Genomic DNA, 20,386 nt, shown 5'->3' with positions numbered 1-20,386 from the left:
ACGGACATGTTGATGACCCCTGCCCAATAGGCCTACTGCCACACCCTGGTGTGTCGATCACATCCACAGGTGTGTTGTTGATGGTTCCAGAGGATTTTTCACAGTGCATAGTGACTCTTTTGAGCTTCATGTCTGTTTTAACACCGCTCGTCCCAGTATGGTGTTCCCACTTGAACTCTTCCCTGCTCCACTCTTCCCAAGCAGAATGATCCTCAAGGTCTCTCTCTCTGTGAATTCAGCAAATCAATTAAAAAGCCTGATCACTCATCAAAGATAACATAACAGTTTACCCATTGCAACACATTTTTGTATAGACGCCTTAACAGACGACGTCACACTGATACGAAACAGTATGCGCACGCAGGTCGGCAGCAAAAGAACCCCACCGCTCATAAGATGCAATGTAAAAGTGGTCACAGTCTCACGTGTAAAAATGCATCCCATCACACTTTCAGATGCTGTTTTTCTCCCAGTGTGGAGGAAGAATGCTTAGGATTTTTACTGTGATCTCTCGCTCTTGAAATATATAATCCTTGGTTTCTGTTGTGTGTAAACAATAATAACAATTCAAAGCAGTTGTCCTCAAAACTCCACCTCCAGTGGCTGTCATAGGAACGGAGGGAGCGCTCTATGATCATGGCATAAGAACCTGCTTGGCTCGAGCAGCTGCAGCCCGTCAAGACTAATTTATGCTCCGTCCCGCGAAGGTGTCGCGCGCAGAGAACGGCCGAGAATAGCAGATCTCCAAGCTCACAGCGGTCGCATCCGTGACGCGGTTGTGAGCTTGTATGTCAGCTGTTCTCGGTGCGCTATACCGTTGCGCGATGAAGTATATATATGTGTCGCCAGGGCGCACCCCACTAGTCTACACACAGAGGAGGTTGAATGAACTGAAACAAGCTCACCCCAAAACAGCAGGTTTGGGGATCTGTTGGGAATTGATTACATGAAGCAGTCACCTGTGCGTCCAGTCTCAATGTTTGTAAACAAATAATTGGTCTATAGCAGTATGGTTCTGTTCAGAAGCCCCCTGCCCATCATGCAGCTTGCAGAATAAAGCAGGGGACATTCAATAAATCCCTCCCAGGGAAACAGAACAGAACAGAACAGAACCACCAGCAAAAATGATAATAATAATAATACATCAGACTTATATGCACTTTTCTTAGTACCCAAAGTCGCTTTACAAAACAAATAAAATAATTCTGTGTTCTGTTCTGTCTCAAATACATTTTCTTTTCTTTTCTAAAGGCCAAATCTCCCTAAATGTAGGCTAATGTTCCAATAACTATTTTATTTTGTTATGCGAGGACAATGAATAGCCCTAGCAATTTGCATTTAATTTGTATAGCGTTTCTTATGAAGTGTATGTACAGGTTTTGCCTGGGCGTTTCCATATTGTTAGTCTGATCTTTGGAATTGATTAGTCACCAAGTGGTGGCCCAACCAGTCCAACTGGTCATTGCCCATGCCCAACCACCCGTGTAGCATGCCTGCTAATGTTGACTGGGCAAAGCAGAATCTGAAATTGGTGCCGAACCCCCCGCCCCCGTTTCAGTTGAAACTGAACTGAAAATGCATTATCTGCGTAAAGGTAGGGTAAGTGATACATTTTTTTATTTTTTGTTAAAAAGGTTAAAGTACTATTCTTATAGTAATCATTGCTACAGAGCATTTGTTCGGTCACAGGGGTCTCTCCAGCTCTTTAGTTAACAGAATATAGTACATTTTCAGGTGACACATTTTAAGCCAATCAGGAGAGAGAACTGAAAGTGTTCTGTTTAATAAAGAGCTGGAGAGACATGGGAAACTCCTTATATGGACAGGACACTATAGCAACGAGCGCAATCAGAACATCCCATTTTGCAAGTATTTGAATAATTGCAAATCACTTACCCTACCTTTAAGAGGTGGAGAGACAAGGAGACTCCTGTTGCTGAACAAACACTATAGCAATGAGTACTATCAGAATATAGAGCTATGTAACACTTATTTTAACCAAAGAAAATCACTTACCCTACCTTTAATATTGTAATTGTAAACAGAAAGTTCCACCACGTCTCCAAATGGCGTTGCATTTTCTCGAGGATTTTCACGACAAACAACTACAGGAATTCTTCCGACGCAACAAGACAGAGATCTTATTATCTATCATGGAGGAACCACAGACATTCATCATGATGCTCAGGGATCAAGAACTGATAAGAGAAGATAAATACAAGGTGACATGAATCCAGTAGTTCATATGTCAGCTTCCGTCTTAGTACAATGGTTCGCAACCTGTGGGTCTGTCCCATATACAGTAGTAGGTCGGAGAATTAGAACCACTGGGCTAGTCTATATTTATAAATATTTATATAAATTATTTTATATAACCAACCACCCCAATTATATATATATAGTATATGTTATATTGTATGAACATACTCTACCATACAGATTGGACATTACATTGTATTTATTTATTAGAGATGGCCATGGCAGGTTAACTGTTTAACTGTTAACCGTTTAACTGGTAATCTACATGTAAAGTGTCTTGAGACAACTTGTTGTGATTTGACACTTCAATAAAATTGAATTGAATTGAATTGAATTAACCATTAAAAGGATCCCTGGCTAATAAACCAATCTACAAGCTCAAGCTTGTAGATCGGCTATTTTTGGCAAAGAGGTTTGGTGTAGAGGGGGGGGGGGGAAGTTTATTTATTATTTATATGAATTAGAAAATTAATATAAATATAAATATTTTCGGAAATCTCTATGGGAAATAATAATGGGCTTTTTTATATGTGGGACCACAACATGACCACCACTGCAATACTCTATAGGCCACATGAGCACTTTAAATCTGCATGGGCTATTTGAAAATAGCTAATCTCCAAGCTCACAATGCATCGCAATGCGACTTGTAGATCTGCTATTTTCAAACAAATCTTGAAAACAAAGGGAAACATTTTGAATATTTTTCAAAATATTTTGATAACACAAATCTGGTATGGGAGTCTTTGGCATAAAATATTTTTTAGATGGGGGTCCGTGGACAAATGCATTAATTTTGGGGTCCTTGACATTGAATTAACTGGTTTTAACAACATTAGGAAACAAGCCCAAATAAGCAACTACATTTTACAAACAAGCCCAAAAACCCTCGACCTGCAACTACCAATAATTTACGAGCCACTTTACAGAAAAACAAGCCCAAAGTTGCTTATAATAAGAAGACATGGCAACACTGACCATTACAGTCCATGGTTTGTGATGATGGTATCAGGGCCTTACTAGTGATGTATCATCATTTTATACAATACTGCTCTCCTGTATTGTGTGTGCAGAAGCTGATTCGTATGAGGAGAAATAACATGAAAACTGGCCTATATGACGAACTGGACGGGATGGAGCAACAGGGACCACAGCGCATTCGACTGTTCTGGGAATGTGTATTTAAGGATAGCATCCTCAGCCACTACCCGAAACTAATTACGCTACGGAACAGCCTCATGGATGGTCAGTTCAGTCTACACATGATGATTATGAAAACTGATGATGATGATAATAATGATAGTACTACATTATGTTATTTGCTTCATACTTATCATCACCTCATCTGTACACAGGCTCCTTCCAGTTTCGCAAACTACCGGAGAACGTTGAAAAAGAGGAGAAACAAGGGAAAAAGCAGAGGAAGAGGCAGAGAACTGGAAGTATAGCTGGTGAGGAGGAACAGCCAAGAGCATCTACGCCATCCACCCCCGGACAGAGGAAGAGGAAGAATCCAATCAATAGTAAATACACTCCTTGCCCATTACACTATAACACACTCACTGCTATAATACCATTCTAGGATGATTTACTGTATTATTACATTATAACACACTCTACTCGAGCGAGTACACACTTTACTCGCTCTGCTTTCGGCGTAGCTGACATGGAACCTGGGACACTCACTACTGTCTCCCAATCGGCCAGCTCGAACCCAATACACCACAGAGCAGCTACTTCGCAGGAGCAACATTCAGGAACCACCCACGGACCTGATTCGGCCGAACCCTGCAGAATTACTGACACCCTGCGACCCCTCCGGAGCCCGTTGGACGGGAAAACAGCTGCCTTCCATCATCCTCTCCAACGTGCAGTCCCTCAGGAATAAATCCGACAAACTGCACGCTCTAATCCGCTGCAACCATGACTTCAAGAATTCCTGCATTCTAGCCTTCACGGAATCTTGGCTATCCGAACGTGACTTGGCCACCGATCTGGAGATTGATGGCTTTGGAACACCCTTTCGTTTGGACCGGGACGCCTCAGTTACGGGCAAGTCAAGTGGTGGAGGGGTATGTTTGTATGTTAATGAGCGTTGGTGCAGTGTCAAATCTGTCATTGTTAGGGAGAGTTTGTGTACCCCTGACGTCGAATTGCTCTCTGTCTCTCTGCGGCCAGCGTATCTGCCGAGGGAGTTCCCACCGATATTTATTACAGTCGTTTATATACATCCAAAAGCTAATGAGGCTAGCGCCTGTGAGCAAATTCTCAGGGTTGTACAGAAACTAAAATTAATCTCCCCTGACGCACCAAATCTCATTCTTGGCGACATGAACCATGTGTCCCTGAAAAAGACTCTCAGAGACTTCCACCAATACATAAAATGTCCAACTAGGTCCAACAAAACCTTAGACATGTGTTTTGGTAAGGTCAAAGACGCATACAAATCTGTACCCCTCCCGCCCCTGGGAGCCTCCGATCATAACTGTGTGCACCTTGTCCCTGTCTACCGCACTGCTCTAAAAAATTGGTAAAGTGCAGAACATCCGCATTAAGGACTGGAATGATAACAACGCCTGTGAGACCCTCCGGGGCCTCCTTGAAGACACAGACTGAGACATGTTCTCTGAGTCCTCTGCCGACATCAATGAACTGACTGATGTTGTTAGCTGGTCATTGTATTGCGAGAATACTGTTATCCCTGAGAAAACTATCAGAGTGTACCCAAACTCTAAACTGTGGGTATCTAAATCCCTTAGATCTCTTCTGCAGAAGAAGAACAAGGCCTTTAAAGAGGGAAACACAGTAGAACTGAGAAGCATACCAAAATAAATTAAAAGAGAGGTATGGACTAGTAAAAAGATATACAAGGAAAAAAATCGAGAGCCAACTTAGAGCAAATAACCTAGGCTCTGCCTGGGATGGTAAATTGAAAAGAGCAGATCTACAAGGTCACAACATTGATTGATTGATTGATGTACTTTATTTAGTAAGACATGAGAACAGTACATGACAGTACATAACAGTACATGGAAGTACAAATTCGCAATACAAGGTCTACTAAACTGGATAGCTCATTAAGCACTTAGCTTGTTTAAGATGAGATCCCCATGCACACAAATCATGATGACATATAAGAGACAGACAGATATACACACTACTGTATACACATGTAGCTTAGTTCTGCTATTTTTAAAATAGACAACGTTTATATAAGGCTGAAGTGGTTAATGAGTAACTATTGTGGCTTTTCCAACAATCTAAAACAGCCACAGTTCTTGATCAGGACTCAGGAGGCAGGGGCTGTTGTCTTGTGTCTTGCTTTGTTTAGGCTACAATTAATCTCAGAGATCAAGAAGTTGCATCAATCACTCCACAATGCGTCGCATCACCAGGCATTGTGTGCTTGTAGATCGGCTATTTTCAAATGGCCGAAATGTATATAGGGCTGAAGTGTGTTTTGTGATAAAAAACCAACATCTACAAAGTTGGCTACTAACTAAAGTTTTCAAATAATTATAGTGGAGTAAAAATTACAATATTTGCCTCTGAGATGTAGTGGAGTAGAAGTAAAAGTATTGAAATAAAAAATACTCCAGTAAAGTAAAATTACCTCAAAATTGTACTTAAGTAGGCCTACAGTACTTGAGTAAATGTACTTAGTTACTTTACACCACTGCGAGAGAGGGGCTCGAGTCGCAAAGCGAGTTGAGAAGGGGGTGGGGTGGAGGAGGGGGATGTCTCTCATCAGGTAATAATAAGATCTACAAGTCATGAGCATTGCAGCTTGAAGATCTGTTGTGTTTGTTGATCACACAGCTCCCAAAATCCCCCCCTCCCCCTCCCACTCTCTCTCTCTCTCTCTCTCTCTCTCTCTCTCTCTCTCTCTCTCTCTCTCTCTCTCTCTCTCTCTCTCTCTCTCTCTCTCTACTCTCTACGAGTATGCAAATAATGAAAGTGGTATAGTGTTTCACTGTGTCAACTCGAATGCTACTGAACGGGGATAAATAAATTAATTATTATATAAATATAATAAGTAAACAATCAACAATTCAATGGCATTGGCAAATGCACATTTTATTTGACCACTTATTTTATTCTTAGTTTTAACTGCACCCTCAAAAACAATTTCTCATTGCACCTTCAAGCTAAGCTTCTGATTAAAGAAGTTAGGGACGCTTGGGGTTTCGCCGTGTAAAGTAACTAAATACATTTACTCAAGTACTGTACTTGAGTAAGTTCCAACTTTCAACACTTTTGAATCCTTTTCAATCCTGGAGTCATACTTTCTGTGCTTTCTGTGTGTGCACCTAAACCGTGTGGCGTGTGTCTCTGAGGAGATGCCCCCTCAGCCAGCTGGCCATGGAACTCCGGGCACAAACATAAACAGAGCCACGAGATAGAAAACCCATCGGACCAAACAAAATTATAAAACAGCAAAAGGAAAACTACCTGACACTTTGGAAAGAAGCAACACAAAAGCAGAGTAAACTAGAATGCTATCTGGCCCTAAACAGAGAATACGCAGTGGCAGAATACCTGAGCACCGTGACCAACCCAAAACAAAGAAAAATCTAGGTACAGACTAGGTACAGACTCAGTGAGCACAGTCTTGCGATCGAGAAAGGTCGTCACAGGCAGACCTGTATCCCGAGAGAAGACAGACTATGCACCCACTGCACACAAAAGGAAGTGGAAACCGAGCTACACTTCCTAACCGTCTGTCCATTGTACCAAGACATCAGAGACACATACTTCCCACAGATTACAACCACACACAGAGATTTTGAAAACATGACCAATGACAAAAAACTCCCATATCTGCTGGGCGAAGTACAACAATGTGCAAACACAGCAGCAAGATTCGTGAGTTGCTGTGATAGGAGAAGGATATCGAACGGAACACAACCACCCTAAAGACTAATCATTGTGTATATTCCTGCACTATACCTGCACCCAGTGGTCTTGGTACATGGAAAGAAATTGACCTATTGAAGATTCTGACTTTCAAATATACATTTTGTTTTGATTGTATTGCTGTATTGTTGTATTGTGCTTTTTGCTTTGGCAATGTAAACGTATGTTTTCTCATGCCAATAAAGCCCTTTGAATTGAATTGAAATTGTGTCTCTTTCTTTGAGCGGGGGAGGGGTAGTTCTATCAAGCCAGGCTATTTGTTCAGATGCAATTTCAGCGCGGCTATTAAATAGGCAAAAAAAGTAGACTGAAAGAACGAGCCCAATCGATGGTCTTGAAGGGCGGAGCCAAACCCAGGCGCTGGATTCCAGCGCCTGGGTTTGGAGCACTCTGATCGGTTAGGAGATAACAAGGTCCTAAGACCAGCGTTCCTGCAAGGTTCTCCCAGGCTTTTTTTCTTTTGAAAAAAAAAAAAGGCATGGGTTTCCGAGGCTACAAAAAAAGAGAGAAGATCTACAAGCTCACAACGAGTCGTGATGCAACGCTATTTTCTAACATTTTAGTCTATTTTTGGCGAACAGAGAGAGAGAGAGAGAGAGAGAGAGAGAGGTATCCTTATTATAAGCGGCCTGTTTTTCTATAAAGTTGCTTGTAAATATATTGGTAATTGCAGGCTGCTTTTTATTTGTTGAGAGCATATATGTTTATTAAGCATATAGGGCATATAGGGCTATATGGGATTGATGAAATGTATCAATACTGCAATTGATACATTTCACAAGAAAAACTGATTCTGAATCATTTTTGCTTAATCATTCTGAATCAGCTTTGCTTAAACATTCATCAAAAGTTATGAAAGTTTTAATGAAGGAACGGGACTCTTACTTAAGCATCAGAAAGATACATCAGACTTACAAACATCCCATCAGAGAGAATTTGTTGCATTTAGGGTTGACCTTAAAAAGGCAGTTGATGCCCAGTTAGTACTGAAGACAGAGAGAGAGGGGGGGCTTGAGCTAATGCAGAGAGAGAGAATTGCATCACAGAAAGACAGCTGAACGACAGAAAGCTAGAGAAGAGAGTCAGATGGGTATTTCTGCGTGGGGCGGCCATAGCTGAGTGGTTAGTGAGCCAGCCTAGGGAGCCAGAGGCCCTGGTTGCCCCAGGTTCGATTCCAGGCCAGCATAAGTGTCGATGAAATTAAATGTGTCCCTGAGCAAGACTTTTAACCCCTAATTACTCACAGGTTCTCATTGGAAACAAGACCGCAAGGACTTTCATGAACGACCTGTTAAAAGGAATGATCCTTATAGCATTGATACTTTTACTTAAGTAAAAATGTGAGCATTTTTTCCACCACTGAGAACATGATTTAAAAAAAGCTAAATTCTCCCCCAACCCCCTCTCCCTGCTGACTGTAGCCTACCAATTTGGGAACCCAGACCTAACTGAAAATGAAAAACAGCGACCTCTGCTGTTTGTTCTATCTCAGTTTAGCTCTGGGCGGAAGAAAACGCAGCACACGTGCGCAAGGAAACCAGGTTTTTTGGTCTGCCTTCACCGCTCCACTTCCGGGTGGTGCGACTATGTTTTCATTCCCACTAACAATATTTCTACACGGAACACTAACACCACTTCTCCCAGAGAACATGGATCGTTTTGGTTATTAGCCCACTTGTTTCTTTCTATGATGAAAGAGCAAGTTAAAATGTGAATATCTTTCCGTGGTTTTGTCTGCTCCGCGGACGCTATTGTTAAATTAGTTTCGGTTAGTTTCGAGGGGGGAAGGGTCGACGGATACGTGAATCCCGCCGACTACATTTGATTGGGTAAAGCGTGGCCTGCTTCCTGATCTGATTGCACGCCCACTTGAAACCAATGCGCACGGGTTGTCAACACGGCTACCTACAGATTCAAACGTAGAGAAGAATCTGTTCTTGAGAGATTAGTAGCCTACCTATGTGTGAAGGTGGCCAAACTTGTTTTGTGACAACAATAGCCAAGCTTAAAGCCACTGACTGTCTAGCATAATGTTAACCATGATCCTATCTCACTGAATGAAAGGAAGGGGTCGCAACCAGCGTTGCCATGTTTGCTTATTATAAGCAACCTGTTTTTCTGTAAAGTTGCTTGTAAATATTGGTAGAAGCGGGCTGCTTTTTATTTGAGATCTTGAGATGCATATAGGTTTAATGTGCTCATGTGGCCTATAGTCAATGTCTTTTGGGCTTGTTTTCATAGACCCGTTTGCTTATTTCTCTCGCAAGAGAGCTGTCTCCTATGACTGAGAGAGAGAAAAAAAAGAATGAGAAAAACACTGGCTTATCCTCTGTTTAATTGTTGTTCTTCAGTGGTGGAAGAAGTACTCAGATATTTTACTTAAAGTAAAAGTAGCAATACCACATAAAAATACATGCAGAATGTCCCGTTTCACACGTTATCAAAATATATAAAAATCCTTTGAAAATAGCAGATCTACAAGCTCACAACGCGTCACTTCGCTATTTTTAAATAGCCAATGTTTGTATAAGGCTGAAGTGGTTAATGTATGTTTTGTAATAATCAAAATCTACAAAGTAACAAGCAACTAAAGTTTTCAAATAATTGTAGTGGAGTAAAAGAACAATATTTGCCTCTGAGATGTATAGTGGAGTAGAAGGAAATGTACTGGCAATTGGAAATAATCTAGTAAAGTAAAAAATACCTAAAATCTTTACTTATGTACAGTACTTCAGTAAATGTAATTTGTTATTTTACACCACTGTAAAATGTTTGAAAATACACTGTTGTGTAAAATGTTTGAAAATAGCATTGTGAAAATTGTGAGCTTGTAGATCAGCTATTTTCAAATAGAGTAGAGCCTAGAGTAATTGATTTCCTCTGCTCTCTTCTGCCACCTACTGTCCACCTACTGTATTACAAAAATGAAAAACTTACAACACCCCCCCAAGGCATAGCCACACCCCAACCTTTCACAACCTAAGGTTATGGAGGGTTATGGTAGGTACCTTTCAGAGACGCGTATGAGGCGCGTATCTCAATAGGTGACCACTGTACTAGCCAATTACAACTGTGACCAGCAACTGGCTCAGAGCCTCAATGATTTTTATGTCAGATTCGACACCCACGACTTTAGTGAAAATCACTATGAGATCAGAAACAGACTTCTGTCTGCCCCCCCCCCCCTCCCGATCTTTCTTTGACGAGCAGGATGTGATCAACTGCTTCAAAAAGTCCAACCCCCGTAAAAGTTCAGGCCCGGACCACATCGGTGGGCGCTTATTAAATACCTGCGCCGAACAATTAGGTCCCATTTTTAACTCTATTTTTAAACTATCTCTTAGTCAGCAGAGAGTACCCTCCCTTTGGAAACGGTCCACTGTTGTACCCGTAGCCAAGAACAGCAATCCTAAAATGCTCAACGATTTCAGACCAGTGGCTCTTACTTACCTTGTCATGAAACAGTTTGAGAAGCTAGTCAAGTCAGAGCTTGTGGCCAAAACTGAGAGCCTTCTTGACCCTTTCCAGTTTGCATACAGGAAAGGCAGAGGCGTCCAGGACGCAACTACCACTCTTCTCAACCTAGTTCTCATACACATCTTGAGGGCAGTAAAAAGCATGCATTGATTTCTCCTCAGCGTTCAATACGATCCAGCCCCATGTTCTGGTTGAGAAATTAATGAACAACTTCAGTGTAGACCCATGTCTGGTGGGCTGGATCCTTGACTTCTTGACCAACAGATCCCAATGTGTAAAGGTTAATGAGACAGTGTCTAGCCCTCTGTCCACCTCCACTGGTTCGCGACAGGGCTGTGTTCTTTCTGCTCTCTTGTTTATTTTGTACACGGACGACTGTCGCAGTAATCACGACAACTGTTTCATCATAAAATACGCAGATGACTCAGTCATTGTCAGCCTTCTCGACAATGACGAGGTTGGGCATGGCCAGGTCACAGAGGACTTCTTGTCCTGCTGCAATGATGCGTTCCTTGAATTGAACATCTCAAAAACAAAAGTGCTCTGTATTGACTTCAGACGTGGTCCCCATCCCACCCAGAACACTGATATCTGTGGCCAGCCAGTGGAAATCGTGCCCAGTTATAAATACCTGGGCACGATTATCGATAGCAAATTGAAGTTTGCCGCTAACACTGAGATGCTGTGTAAAAAGGGCCAGCAACGCCTTTTCTGCCTAAGGAAATTAGCCAGATTTAATGTCAACAGAGACCTGATGAAATTGTTTTACAGTGCCTATGTACATTCTGTCATCTCTTTCTCCATCATTTGTTGGTATGGTAACCTCGCCATTAAGGACAAAAATTCTCTTAGAAGGATTGTGAAAAATTACTGGCATCCAGTTGGAGAGCCTCAATCCTTTTTACGATAGACAGCTGCTTATGAAGACCAGGTCCATTCGGCAGGATAGTGCCCATCCACTCAAGGCAGAGTACAGGATGTTGCCATCTGGCCGCCGTCTGGGGGCCCCTGGTGTTAGTAATAACATATATAAGCACTCTTTTGTACCTGCCTCGATTCGTGCAGCCAACGCAGCTAGTAACAGGTAAATAATGATATGTTGATGTTGATGACGATGATGATGGTGTACGAACAAGCACTTTATGCCAGCACTTTATACCGTAGCACTTTTCTGGATGTAGCTTTTATTTGTTTGACAATGGTGTACGAACAAGCACTTTATGCCAGCACTTTATATCGTAGCACTTTCTGGATGTAGCCTTTATTTTTATTTTTTTATTGTCTTTCTATACTTGCACTAGACACGCCCAGGTCTCTGTTTATGCTATGGTGTTTCACGTCTATTGTTGTCCTGTACTGTTTGTATGTTTTAAACCACTACCTCTTTGCTGTAAAACCTAAAGTAATTGCCCTCTTGGGACATTAATAAAGACCTTGAACCTTGAACCTTGAACACTCACTGCTATAATACCATTATAGGATGATTTACTGTATTATTACACTATAACACACTCACTGCTATAATACCATTATAGGATGATATTCTGTAGCAGAGGAAGCAGCTAACAATTATTTTCTTAGCGATAAATTGAATAATTGTGAAGCCAGCATGTTTATTTTGTAGTCTATTTATTTTTAAATATATCAACAAATCAATGTGAAAAAATGTTTTTTTCTTATTTTTAAATGATCAACTAAATTGATTAGTCTGATTGACCACTCAAGCCTTATTTTAAACATTTTCGTACAACGGTATCATGCAGACATACGAAAATAGCTGGTCCGACGTGTTGTGAGCCTGTAAATCTGCTACTTTATGTATTTTTTATAATTTATTGAATTGATTTACTGTTGCACCCATATACTATAGGCCTTCTTTGGTTTTACTTGGCTACTAAGAACCCAGAAAAGGGTGGTCACAGTCACATGGTCAGATATAGCTGAGACATGGATATGAAGAATATACTCCAAAGAAAGTAATACATTCCAAATGTATCAGCCTGGAAGAAAACATAGCATAAGTTAAAATGCTTGTGCATTTGTGAACTTGAATGTAGAATCTTTTCACCGTGTGTAGGCTACTGGTCTTACAGTTTTTAAGTTGCTTGATTTAATATTTAGATATTTAATATTCATTTTATCAGACACGCCCCCTTCCAAGAAACCCATTGTAACTTAAAACTCAATCTTAACCAGATTGAAAATACAAATCCTTGTTTCTGGTGACTGATACTGTCCTTCCGAGTAGATGTTTTAAAGTAAATAAATATCCTTTTAATATCAAGTGTAAGCCTGGGTCCATTTCCAGCGCAAGAATATGTAAACCCCTCTTGCATTCATTGTCCAGGTTCACCTCTGAAGAAGGGAGATAAGAAGGTCCAGATCCCAGTCACCTGTGGGGACAAAAAGGGGATGCTGAATAGAGCCAAGCTGGCTAAAGGTAAGCAATGGTGTTGAATATTTGATATCAAATATTCATTCATATTATGACCTTCTATACACTTTTCCTGTTTCCTTCTATATACAAGGTCTGACACATTCTCAATTTCAACAAAGATAAGAGGATGAGCAATCGTGAATGTTTGATATGACGAGTACCATCCATATACAGGACTTTCAGAAAACTAAGATCTGATGCAATCTCACATTTGATGAAAAGTGGTGATTAAGTGGTTATGTCTACCTAATAGAAATTAGTTACAATATTGTTGTTGTTTATTTTTTCTGTTTAAACTTAGGCGAGAAGTGCATTGTTGTGCAGAACAAGTGGTTTACTCCCACTGAGTTTGAGGAGTTTGGTGGGAGGAAGGCCTACAGGAACTGGAAGTTTAGCATCCGATGCCAGAACACCACCTTGAGCAAACTCCTACTGGTGTGGAATGAACAGAATTTTATTATAGGTTAAATGCAAATGATAGTCAGAATTCTCACCTCAGCAAATTTAACCTCCTCACAAAACTTTTGTGTTTTGTTTTGTTTTGTTCTGAATTCTGTGTCAGAGTGGATACCTGACATGTCCAGGCTACAATAAAGGTGCAAAAAAGGTATACAAAATATTTCTGCTGATAATAGATTATTATTATTATCATTATTATTATTATTATTATTATTATTACTCTCCGCAGGAGAGTATTGTTTTCACTTTCTAAATATGACACACCGATTGGTCAAGCCTCACGTGACACGTGACAATACGGTGAAATACTGTATAAATACATGGCGTCACTTTGACAGTGTCTTTGCCACTGTCAAAGTGAGGTAAGACAGGAACCATCACGAAATGGCTGCATGGCTGATACATAATTGGCAGATAGGACAGATAGGACACTTATATAGACAGGAGGGATATGACACTTACACAGACGGATAGGACACTTACAGTACACAGACAGGACGGATAGGACACTTATACAGACAGGACGGATAGGACACTTATACAGACAGGACGGATAGGACACTTATACAGACAGGACGGATAGAACACTTACACAGACAGGACGGATAGGACACTTACATAGACAGGACGGATATGACACTTACACAGACAGGACGGATAGGACACTTACAGTATACAGACAGGACGGATAGGACACTTACAGTATACAGACAGGACGGATAGGACACTTATACAGACAGGAGGGATAGGACACTTACACAGACAGGAGGGATAGGACACTTACATAGACAGGACGGATAGGACACTTATACAGACAAGACGGATAGGACACTTATACAGACGGATAGGACACTTATACAGACAGGACGGATCGGACACTTATACAGACAGGATGGATAGGACAGTTAGAACATAAGAATTAGAACATTCCCAACATTCCCAACACAAGTCTGGTAAGAGTGAGGTAAGACAGGAACAATCACAAAATGGTTGAGAAATGGCGGATACTGTAACAATTGGATAGGACACTTACACAGACAGGACGGATAGGACACTTACACAGACAGGACGGATAGGACACTTACATAGACAGGACGGATAGGACACTTATACAGACAGGAGGGATAGGACACTTATACAGACAGGACGGATAGGACACTTATACAGATAGAACATTCCCAACATTCCCAACAGCGGAGAGTTGTGCTCCGAGGAGCACTTTTTCTAGTTATTATTACTCTCCGCCAGGAGAGTATTGTTATCACTGCGTTTTCACTTTCTAAACATGACACACCGATTGGTCAAGCCTCACGTGACACGTGAAATACTGTGATCTGATTGGCTAGTGACGCCACCGGGCCTATATATACATGGCATCACTCTGACAGTGTCTCCGCCACTGTCAGAGTGAGGTAAGACGGGAACCATGAAATGGCTGCATGGCAGATAGGACAGATAGGCCATTTATATAGACAGGAGGGATATGACATAGGACACTTATACAGACAGGAGGGATAGGACACTCACACAGACAGAACGGAAGAGGACACTTACCCAGACAGGTTGGATAGGACACTTACATATACAAGAGGGATAGCGACCTATAAATACATGTGTCACTGTGATAAGCCAGATTCCAATACCGAAAATCCGGCCACTAGCTCACTCCCAGACCTTCGAACCGGAAGTAGTCAAGTAGTCGCGGTCCAATTGTTCCTATCTGTCTTATTGGACAGATAGGACAGATAGGACACTTATATAGACAGGAGGGATATGACACTTACATAGACAGGACGGATAGGACAGGAGGGATAGGACACTTACACAGAATGAACGGAAGAGGACACTTACCCAGACAGGATGGATAGGACACTTACATATACAAGAGGGATAGCGACCTTCGCGACCTTCGAACCAACACAAGTCTTCTGGCGGAGAGTTGTGCTCCGAGGAGCACTTTTTCTAGTTATTATTATTATTCTCTCCGCCAGGAGAGTTTGTTTTCACTTTCTGAAACTGGGATTAACATTGGTCAAGCCTCACGTGACACGTGACAATACGGTGAAATAGTGTGATCCGATTGGCTAGTGACGTATAGCGGCCTATAAAATACATGCGTCACTTTGAAAGAGTCTGTGCCTCTTTCAAAGTGAGGTAAGACAGTTCCAACAATCCTGCATGCAAAGCAGATACTTTAATTAAGCTAAAGCCTCTCTAGATGGGAAGGCCTCGATCCTACAAATGCTTAGTTAACAGCTAAGCGCCCAAACCAGCGAGCATGATTTCGAGTTGACATGGCTGAGAAATGGACAGATAGGACACTTACACAGACAGGAGGGATAGGACACTTACATAGACAGGACGGATAGGACACTTATACAGACAAGACGGATAGGACACTTATACCGACAGGACGGATAGGACACTTATACAGACAGGACGGATCGGACACTTATACAGACAGGATGGATAGGACAGTTAGAACATATGAATTAGAACAAGTCTGCTGGCGGAGACTTGTGCTCCGAGGAGCTCCGAGGAGCACAAGTCACTTTTTCCGCCTAGAGAGTTTGTTTTCACTTTCCGTCAACCAAGCAAACATTGGTCAGGACGAATAGGACACTTATACAGACAGGACGGATAGGACACTTATACAGACAGGACGGATTTTTTGTAAGAATTAGAACATAAGAGAACATGTTCTAATGTTCTCTTATGTTCGGTATAACGGCCTATAAATACGTGTGTCACTTTGAAAGAGTCTGTGCCTCTTTCAAAGTGAGGTAAGACAGGAACAATCACGAAATGGCTGAGAAATGGCGGATACTGTAACAATTGGATAGGACACTTACACAGACAGGACAGATAGGACACTTACACAGACAGGACAGACAGGACACTTACATAGACAGGACGGATAGGACACTTATACAGACAGGAGGGATAGGACACTTATACAGACAGGACGGATAGGACACTTATACAGACAGAACATTCCCAACATTCCCAACACAAGTCTTCTGGCGGAGAGTTGTGCTCCGAGGAGCACTTTTTCTAGTTATTATTATTATTATTATTATATTATTTGCAAACACATTTTCTCTGTATTGTATCCCTGTTTTGTGTTATGTTAACCCTGCCCCTTACTCATTACTTTTTTCCTTTCTTTCCATTAATTGCTAGACCAGGAAGTCACTGATTCCCCTCAATCAATCGGAAGATTCAGACAGAGGTTTGTTAAGTCTTTATTTACCTGATGAGTACATTATTGTACATTATCATTTATTTTGTGAGGTATACTATGATTCCTGTGTTGAGAGTAAGGAGAGGGGTGTGGGGGTTGGTCATTAAAGTATATCTTATCTTATATAACAAAATATAACAAAACAAAATATTTTACTGGTTTAAATGGAGCTCCTAGCAGAAGTTCAGGAGCAGGACCACACCTCCACTTAAGGCCAACTCCAAGCTCACCAGAGTTATACCAGGAATCATTAGACCCTGATATGCTGGAGTACAGGTATATTTACGAGGTGCCAGATACACCCCCAGCTGTCCAAACACCGCCTAGATACAGCCATGCAGCGGGCAGGGCTTCTGCCATCAACATTCCGCCGAACTCATCCCTCCGTTACCCGCAACAGCAGTACCTTTCACCAGCCAGCACCTCCGATTCACCTCCAAATTCAGGTACTGCATCGCAGACTGCCACTGTTGCTGCTGTTAATAATAATATTAATGATCATAATAATGTAATTAAAGAGATGAAAAGAAGAAAAAAAAACATACCTCCTACATGTTTTTATAGATCTTATTACTCTCCCGGGCCACCTTCAATGGTAAATGTTGTGGTGAGGTTTTGTTTTCTCATGATGAAGTTCTCCTAAACAGTAAATCTGTCTACCTGCAGGTGAAGGAGACCAAGAGCAAAGTAGAGATGAGGAACCAGGTTGCAGCCATGACACTGGTGACAAGAGAGTCTTCAATGTTACTGTTGAAAGCAGTGACCGACCGAACCCAGCTACCATGATGACCCCTCGCACCTTGTTCACATATCAAGGCAGAAACGTTAAGCCTCTAGAGAAGAGGAACCGCCGGCACATCATTGCGCCATACGTGAAGCCCCCAAATGGTCCACCGCACTATGGATAACAACCCCCCACAGCACACCCGACCCCTTCCTGCTCAGGTTGGGTCTGGAAGGGAGAGAGACCCCCACCCATTGGGGCCTCTGTACCTGGATGGGCTCCCAACGACACCCACGCTCATCCTCAGGTCATGATGAATGTAATTATAAGATAGATTATGAATCACCCACTAGCCGACCTTGCACTTTCTTATGTTTTAGCTCACTACATCCTTACTGGATGTAGGTATATAACATTATTTTCTAGACCTTTTTTCTCACAATTTAGTCAGTATGCCAATTAATTCCTCCCCACACATTTCTGTGTTGGCTCTACTACCTCACCTGCCAGTGAAGAGCCCCCACCAGGAGGACGTAGTGCCTTTGCCCTGCATCTGACCCATAGGTACTTTACTCCTGCGCAACCCGAGCGGTGAGGCCCCTTCAAAGATTATATCCTACTTTATCCAGCAGCACAGACAGACCTATGGCCCAGTGCTCAAGTTATAAAGGACTTTGATTTAGGAACTGTGTCCACAGAAAGCATTTTATTAGCGGAGGAGCGCTTTGATTATAATGTCCATAGCGCGCAGACACAGTGTTTATGTTATGTAACTATGTTCATTGTAAAATGTGTGATTTCTGTGTCGGACCACAGGAAGAGTAGTTGGCATGATGATATGGCATCTGCTAAAGGAGATCCTAATAAACTACAACATCTATTCCTGGTCTATCCAGGGCATATTATAGGTTCTTCTCAATAGTTATTTTCCCATTTTTGCATTCCTCACTTTACAACTCTTCCTTGCATCTTTGTTCCTAACTGTGTTGTGGCAATAATAACTGTAGACTAAACATCTCTTGTTTAATATTGCTGTTTATTATAAATTATAATGGGGTCTATTAAAAGTGGCATTTGACATTCTCACAGACAAATGCAGCCACCTTCTGGTGGTAGACTGTGTAGCAGCCTCTGACTGCATTTCAGTGAAACAGCCATGTCCTGCCACATTTGTTTTTAAATAGTGAAATTCAATCCGTGTATGGCGGTAAAGTTTGGATACCGCCCAACCCTATTATCAGTTAACTTATATTATGGACAATGTTCTTGTGTTGCTCTTCAAGGGAAATTATGAAGAGCTCATTTACAAAATGTTCAATTTTGAGGAGAAAAAAATGATATGTTACCAAAATCTGTTTTTAAAGTAAGCAGTGTAAATGTTTTATTTTTTTAATTAGAATAAGCATGTATCTATTGGCCATGTATGTTTTGTTTGTACATTTATATGTTTTGTTTTGTTTTTGAATACATAGTACAGCAATTTTCTACCTGCTATCTATCATGACTTGTTTTAAACTGTTTATTTTGTATTTTGTACTGCTGTCTGTTGCACTGTTCTCTGTTGTTTCTTTGAGTGTAGAATGAAAACAAACAAGCCTTTGGCTTTTTGTGTCTGATCCATTTGCTATTTTTAACCCGTTGTACTGCTGCTGTACTTCTAAAAATGTAAATAAAATATATTCAATCAATCAATCAATCCTACCGCACAAATAGTGTCAGAGCATGTTGATGTTCCTGTATAAACATGTCTAGTCAGTAAGAGTATATGAGTGAAACATATGCAGCAGTGAAAGATAAGGTGTATGAAAGTGAGTAAATGTACACCTACTGCACAGTATAATGCATGAATGTAATTATTTTTCCCCACCCACTTAAAAGTCCTTTTATTATGTGCATTTGAACTAAACTACTGTATATAATTTATATTCTCTTTGGCATGTGAGATCTAAACTACACTCTCTTTGGGTTTATGTATTTTAACTCAAATCTGATCCCTTGTGGGGCACTGTATTACCTGAATTGAATTTGACATTATATGACTACACTACTGCAAACATAACATTTAAATATATTTTTCAGTTTATTAGTACTGCTTTTTGGGGTTGCTGTAGGCTAATGTTTTGCCTTTTATGAAATATAATGAACCATAAGCCTGATGACAGATTGACTTGTCAACTACACAACTATTTATTCAATATCTGTGAAGTATTTCATAAAGCAATATTATCAAGTTAGATAGATAACTCAGAAAGTTTTATGTAGTGCCTTTAGGTGACCTATCTGTTTAGGTGACCTAACTCTTTATACCATGGGCTGGCTCAGTCCACTCTCTCCCGTCTGCAGATGGTCCAAAACTCAGCTGCCATACTCCTGACTGGAACTAGGATGCGAGAGCACATTACCCCGGTTCTGGCCCAACTGCACTGGTTACCAGTGAAACATCGCATTGATTTTAAAATTTTACTTTTTGTTTTTAAAGCCTTAAACGGCCTCGCGCCACAGTATATTTCTGATCTGGTTTCTGCACCTCCTGCCCTCAGGGTTCTTAGGACATCTTCCGAAATGCTCCTCGACATTCCTCCAACAAACCTTAATTTTTCTGTTATTGCGCCCACACTGGAACAATCTCCCACTGCACATTAAGTCCAGCTCCACCATTGAAAGGTTCAAATCCACCCTAAAAACCCACCTCTTCCTCATTGCCTTCAGTTCAGTCTGAGGGCAATTAACCTATGGCCATTGAATATATTGAATGTTTTCTTTCTTTTTGTATTGCTTTCATGTTCTCCTATCTTTGCTGTTTTGTTTGAGGTATTGCTTTATATTTCTTTTACTGTGCTGTATTTCTGTTTATTAGGTTATGCTATTG

General features: G+C 41.1%; 1 protein-coding gene across 4 annotated transcripts; it reads left to right on the top strand.

Annotated features, from left to right (window-relative positions):
* The first annotated feature begins 1,475 nt into the window (after nucleotides 1-1,475).
* LOC311056158 (uncharacterized protein) lies at nucleotides 1,476-19,205 on the top strand. 4 transcript variants are annotated; one of them, XM_084072583.1, is made up of 10 exons: nucleotides 1,476-1,594; nucleotides 2,046-2,222; nucleotides 3,333-3,504; nucleotides 3,615-3,782; nucleotides 13,001-13,093; nucleotides 13,392-13,525; nucleotides 13,653-13,697; nucleotides 16,733-16,781; nucleotides 16,964-17,239; nucleotides 17,460-19,205. In XM_084072583.1, exons 2-10 carry the CDS (start codon nucleotides 2,067-2,069, stop codon nucleotides 17,699-17,701), a joined length of 1,335 nt encoding a protein of 444 aa, XP_083928709.1. In that variant the 5' UTR covers nucleotides 1,476-1,594; nucleotides 2,046-2,066; the 3' UTR covers nucleotides 17,702-19,205. The 4 variants fall into 4 exon arrangements, with proteins under 4 accessions (XP_083928709.1, XP_083928708.1, XP_083928711.1 ...); XM_084072582.1 differs by lacking the exon at nucleotides 1,476-1,594 and having other exon boundaries at nucleotides 1,918-2,222; XM_084072585.1 differs by lacking the exons at nucleotides 1,476-1,594; nucleotides 16,964-17,239 and having other exon boundaries at nucleotides 1,918-2,222.
* The last annotated feature ends 1,181 nt before the right edge of the window (nucleotides 19,206-20,386 follow it).

This window comes from Gymnoscopelus microlampas (genome assembly GCF_963454915.1).
Source record: "Gymnoscopelus microlampas genome assembly, chromosome: 11".
NCBI lineage: Eukaryota > Metazoa > Chordata > Actinopteri > Myctophiformes > Myctophidae > Gymnoscopelus > Gymnoscopelus microlampas.
The sequence above is the reverse complement of the archived record's forward strand: the minus strand, read 5'-3'. Positions and strand labels throughout refer to the sequence as shown.

Bases quoted from the DNA above. Each gene is read 5' to 3' on its own strand.
- LOC311056158 (XM_084072583.1), top strand. From the start codon at position 2,067: ATGGCGTTGCATTTTCTCGAGGATTTTCACGACAAACAACTACAGGAA. The intron at 3,783-13,000 runs GTAAATACACTC...TTCATTGTCCAG, and splicing joins GAGGAAGAATCCAATCAATA to GTTCACCTCTGAAGAAGGGA. The intron at 13,698-16,732 runs GTATACAAAATA...ATTAATTGCTAG, and splicing joins ACAATAAAGGTGCAAAAAAG to ACCAGGAAGTCACTGATTCC.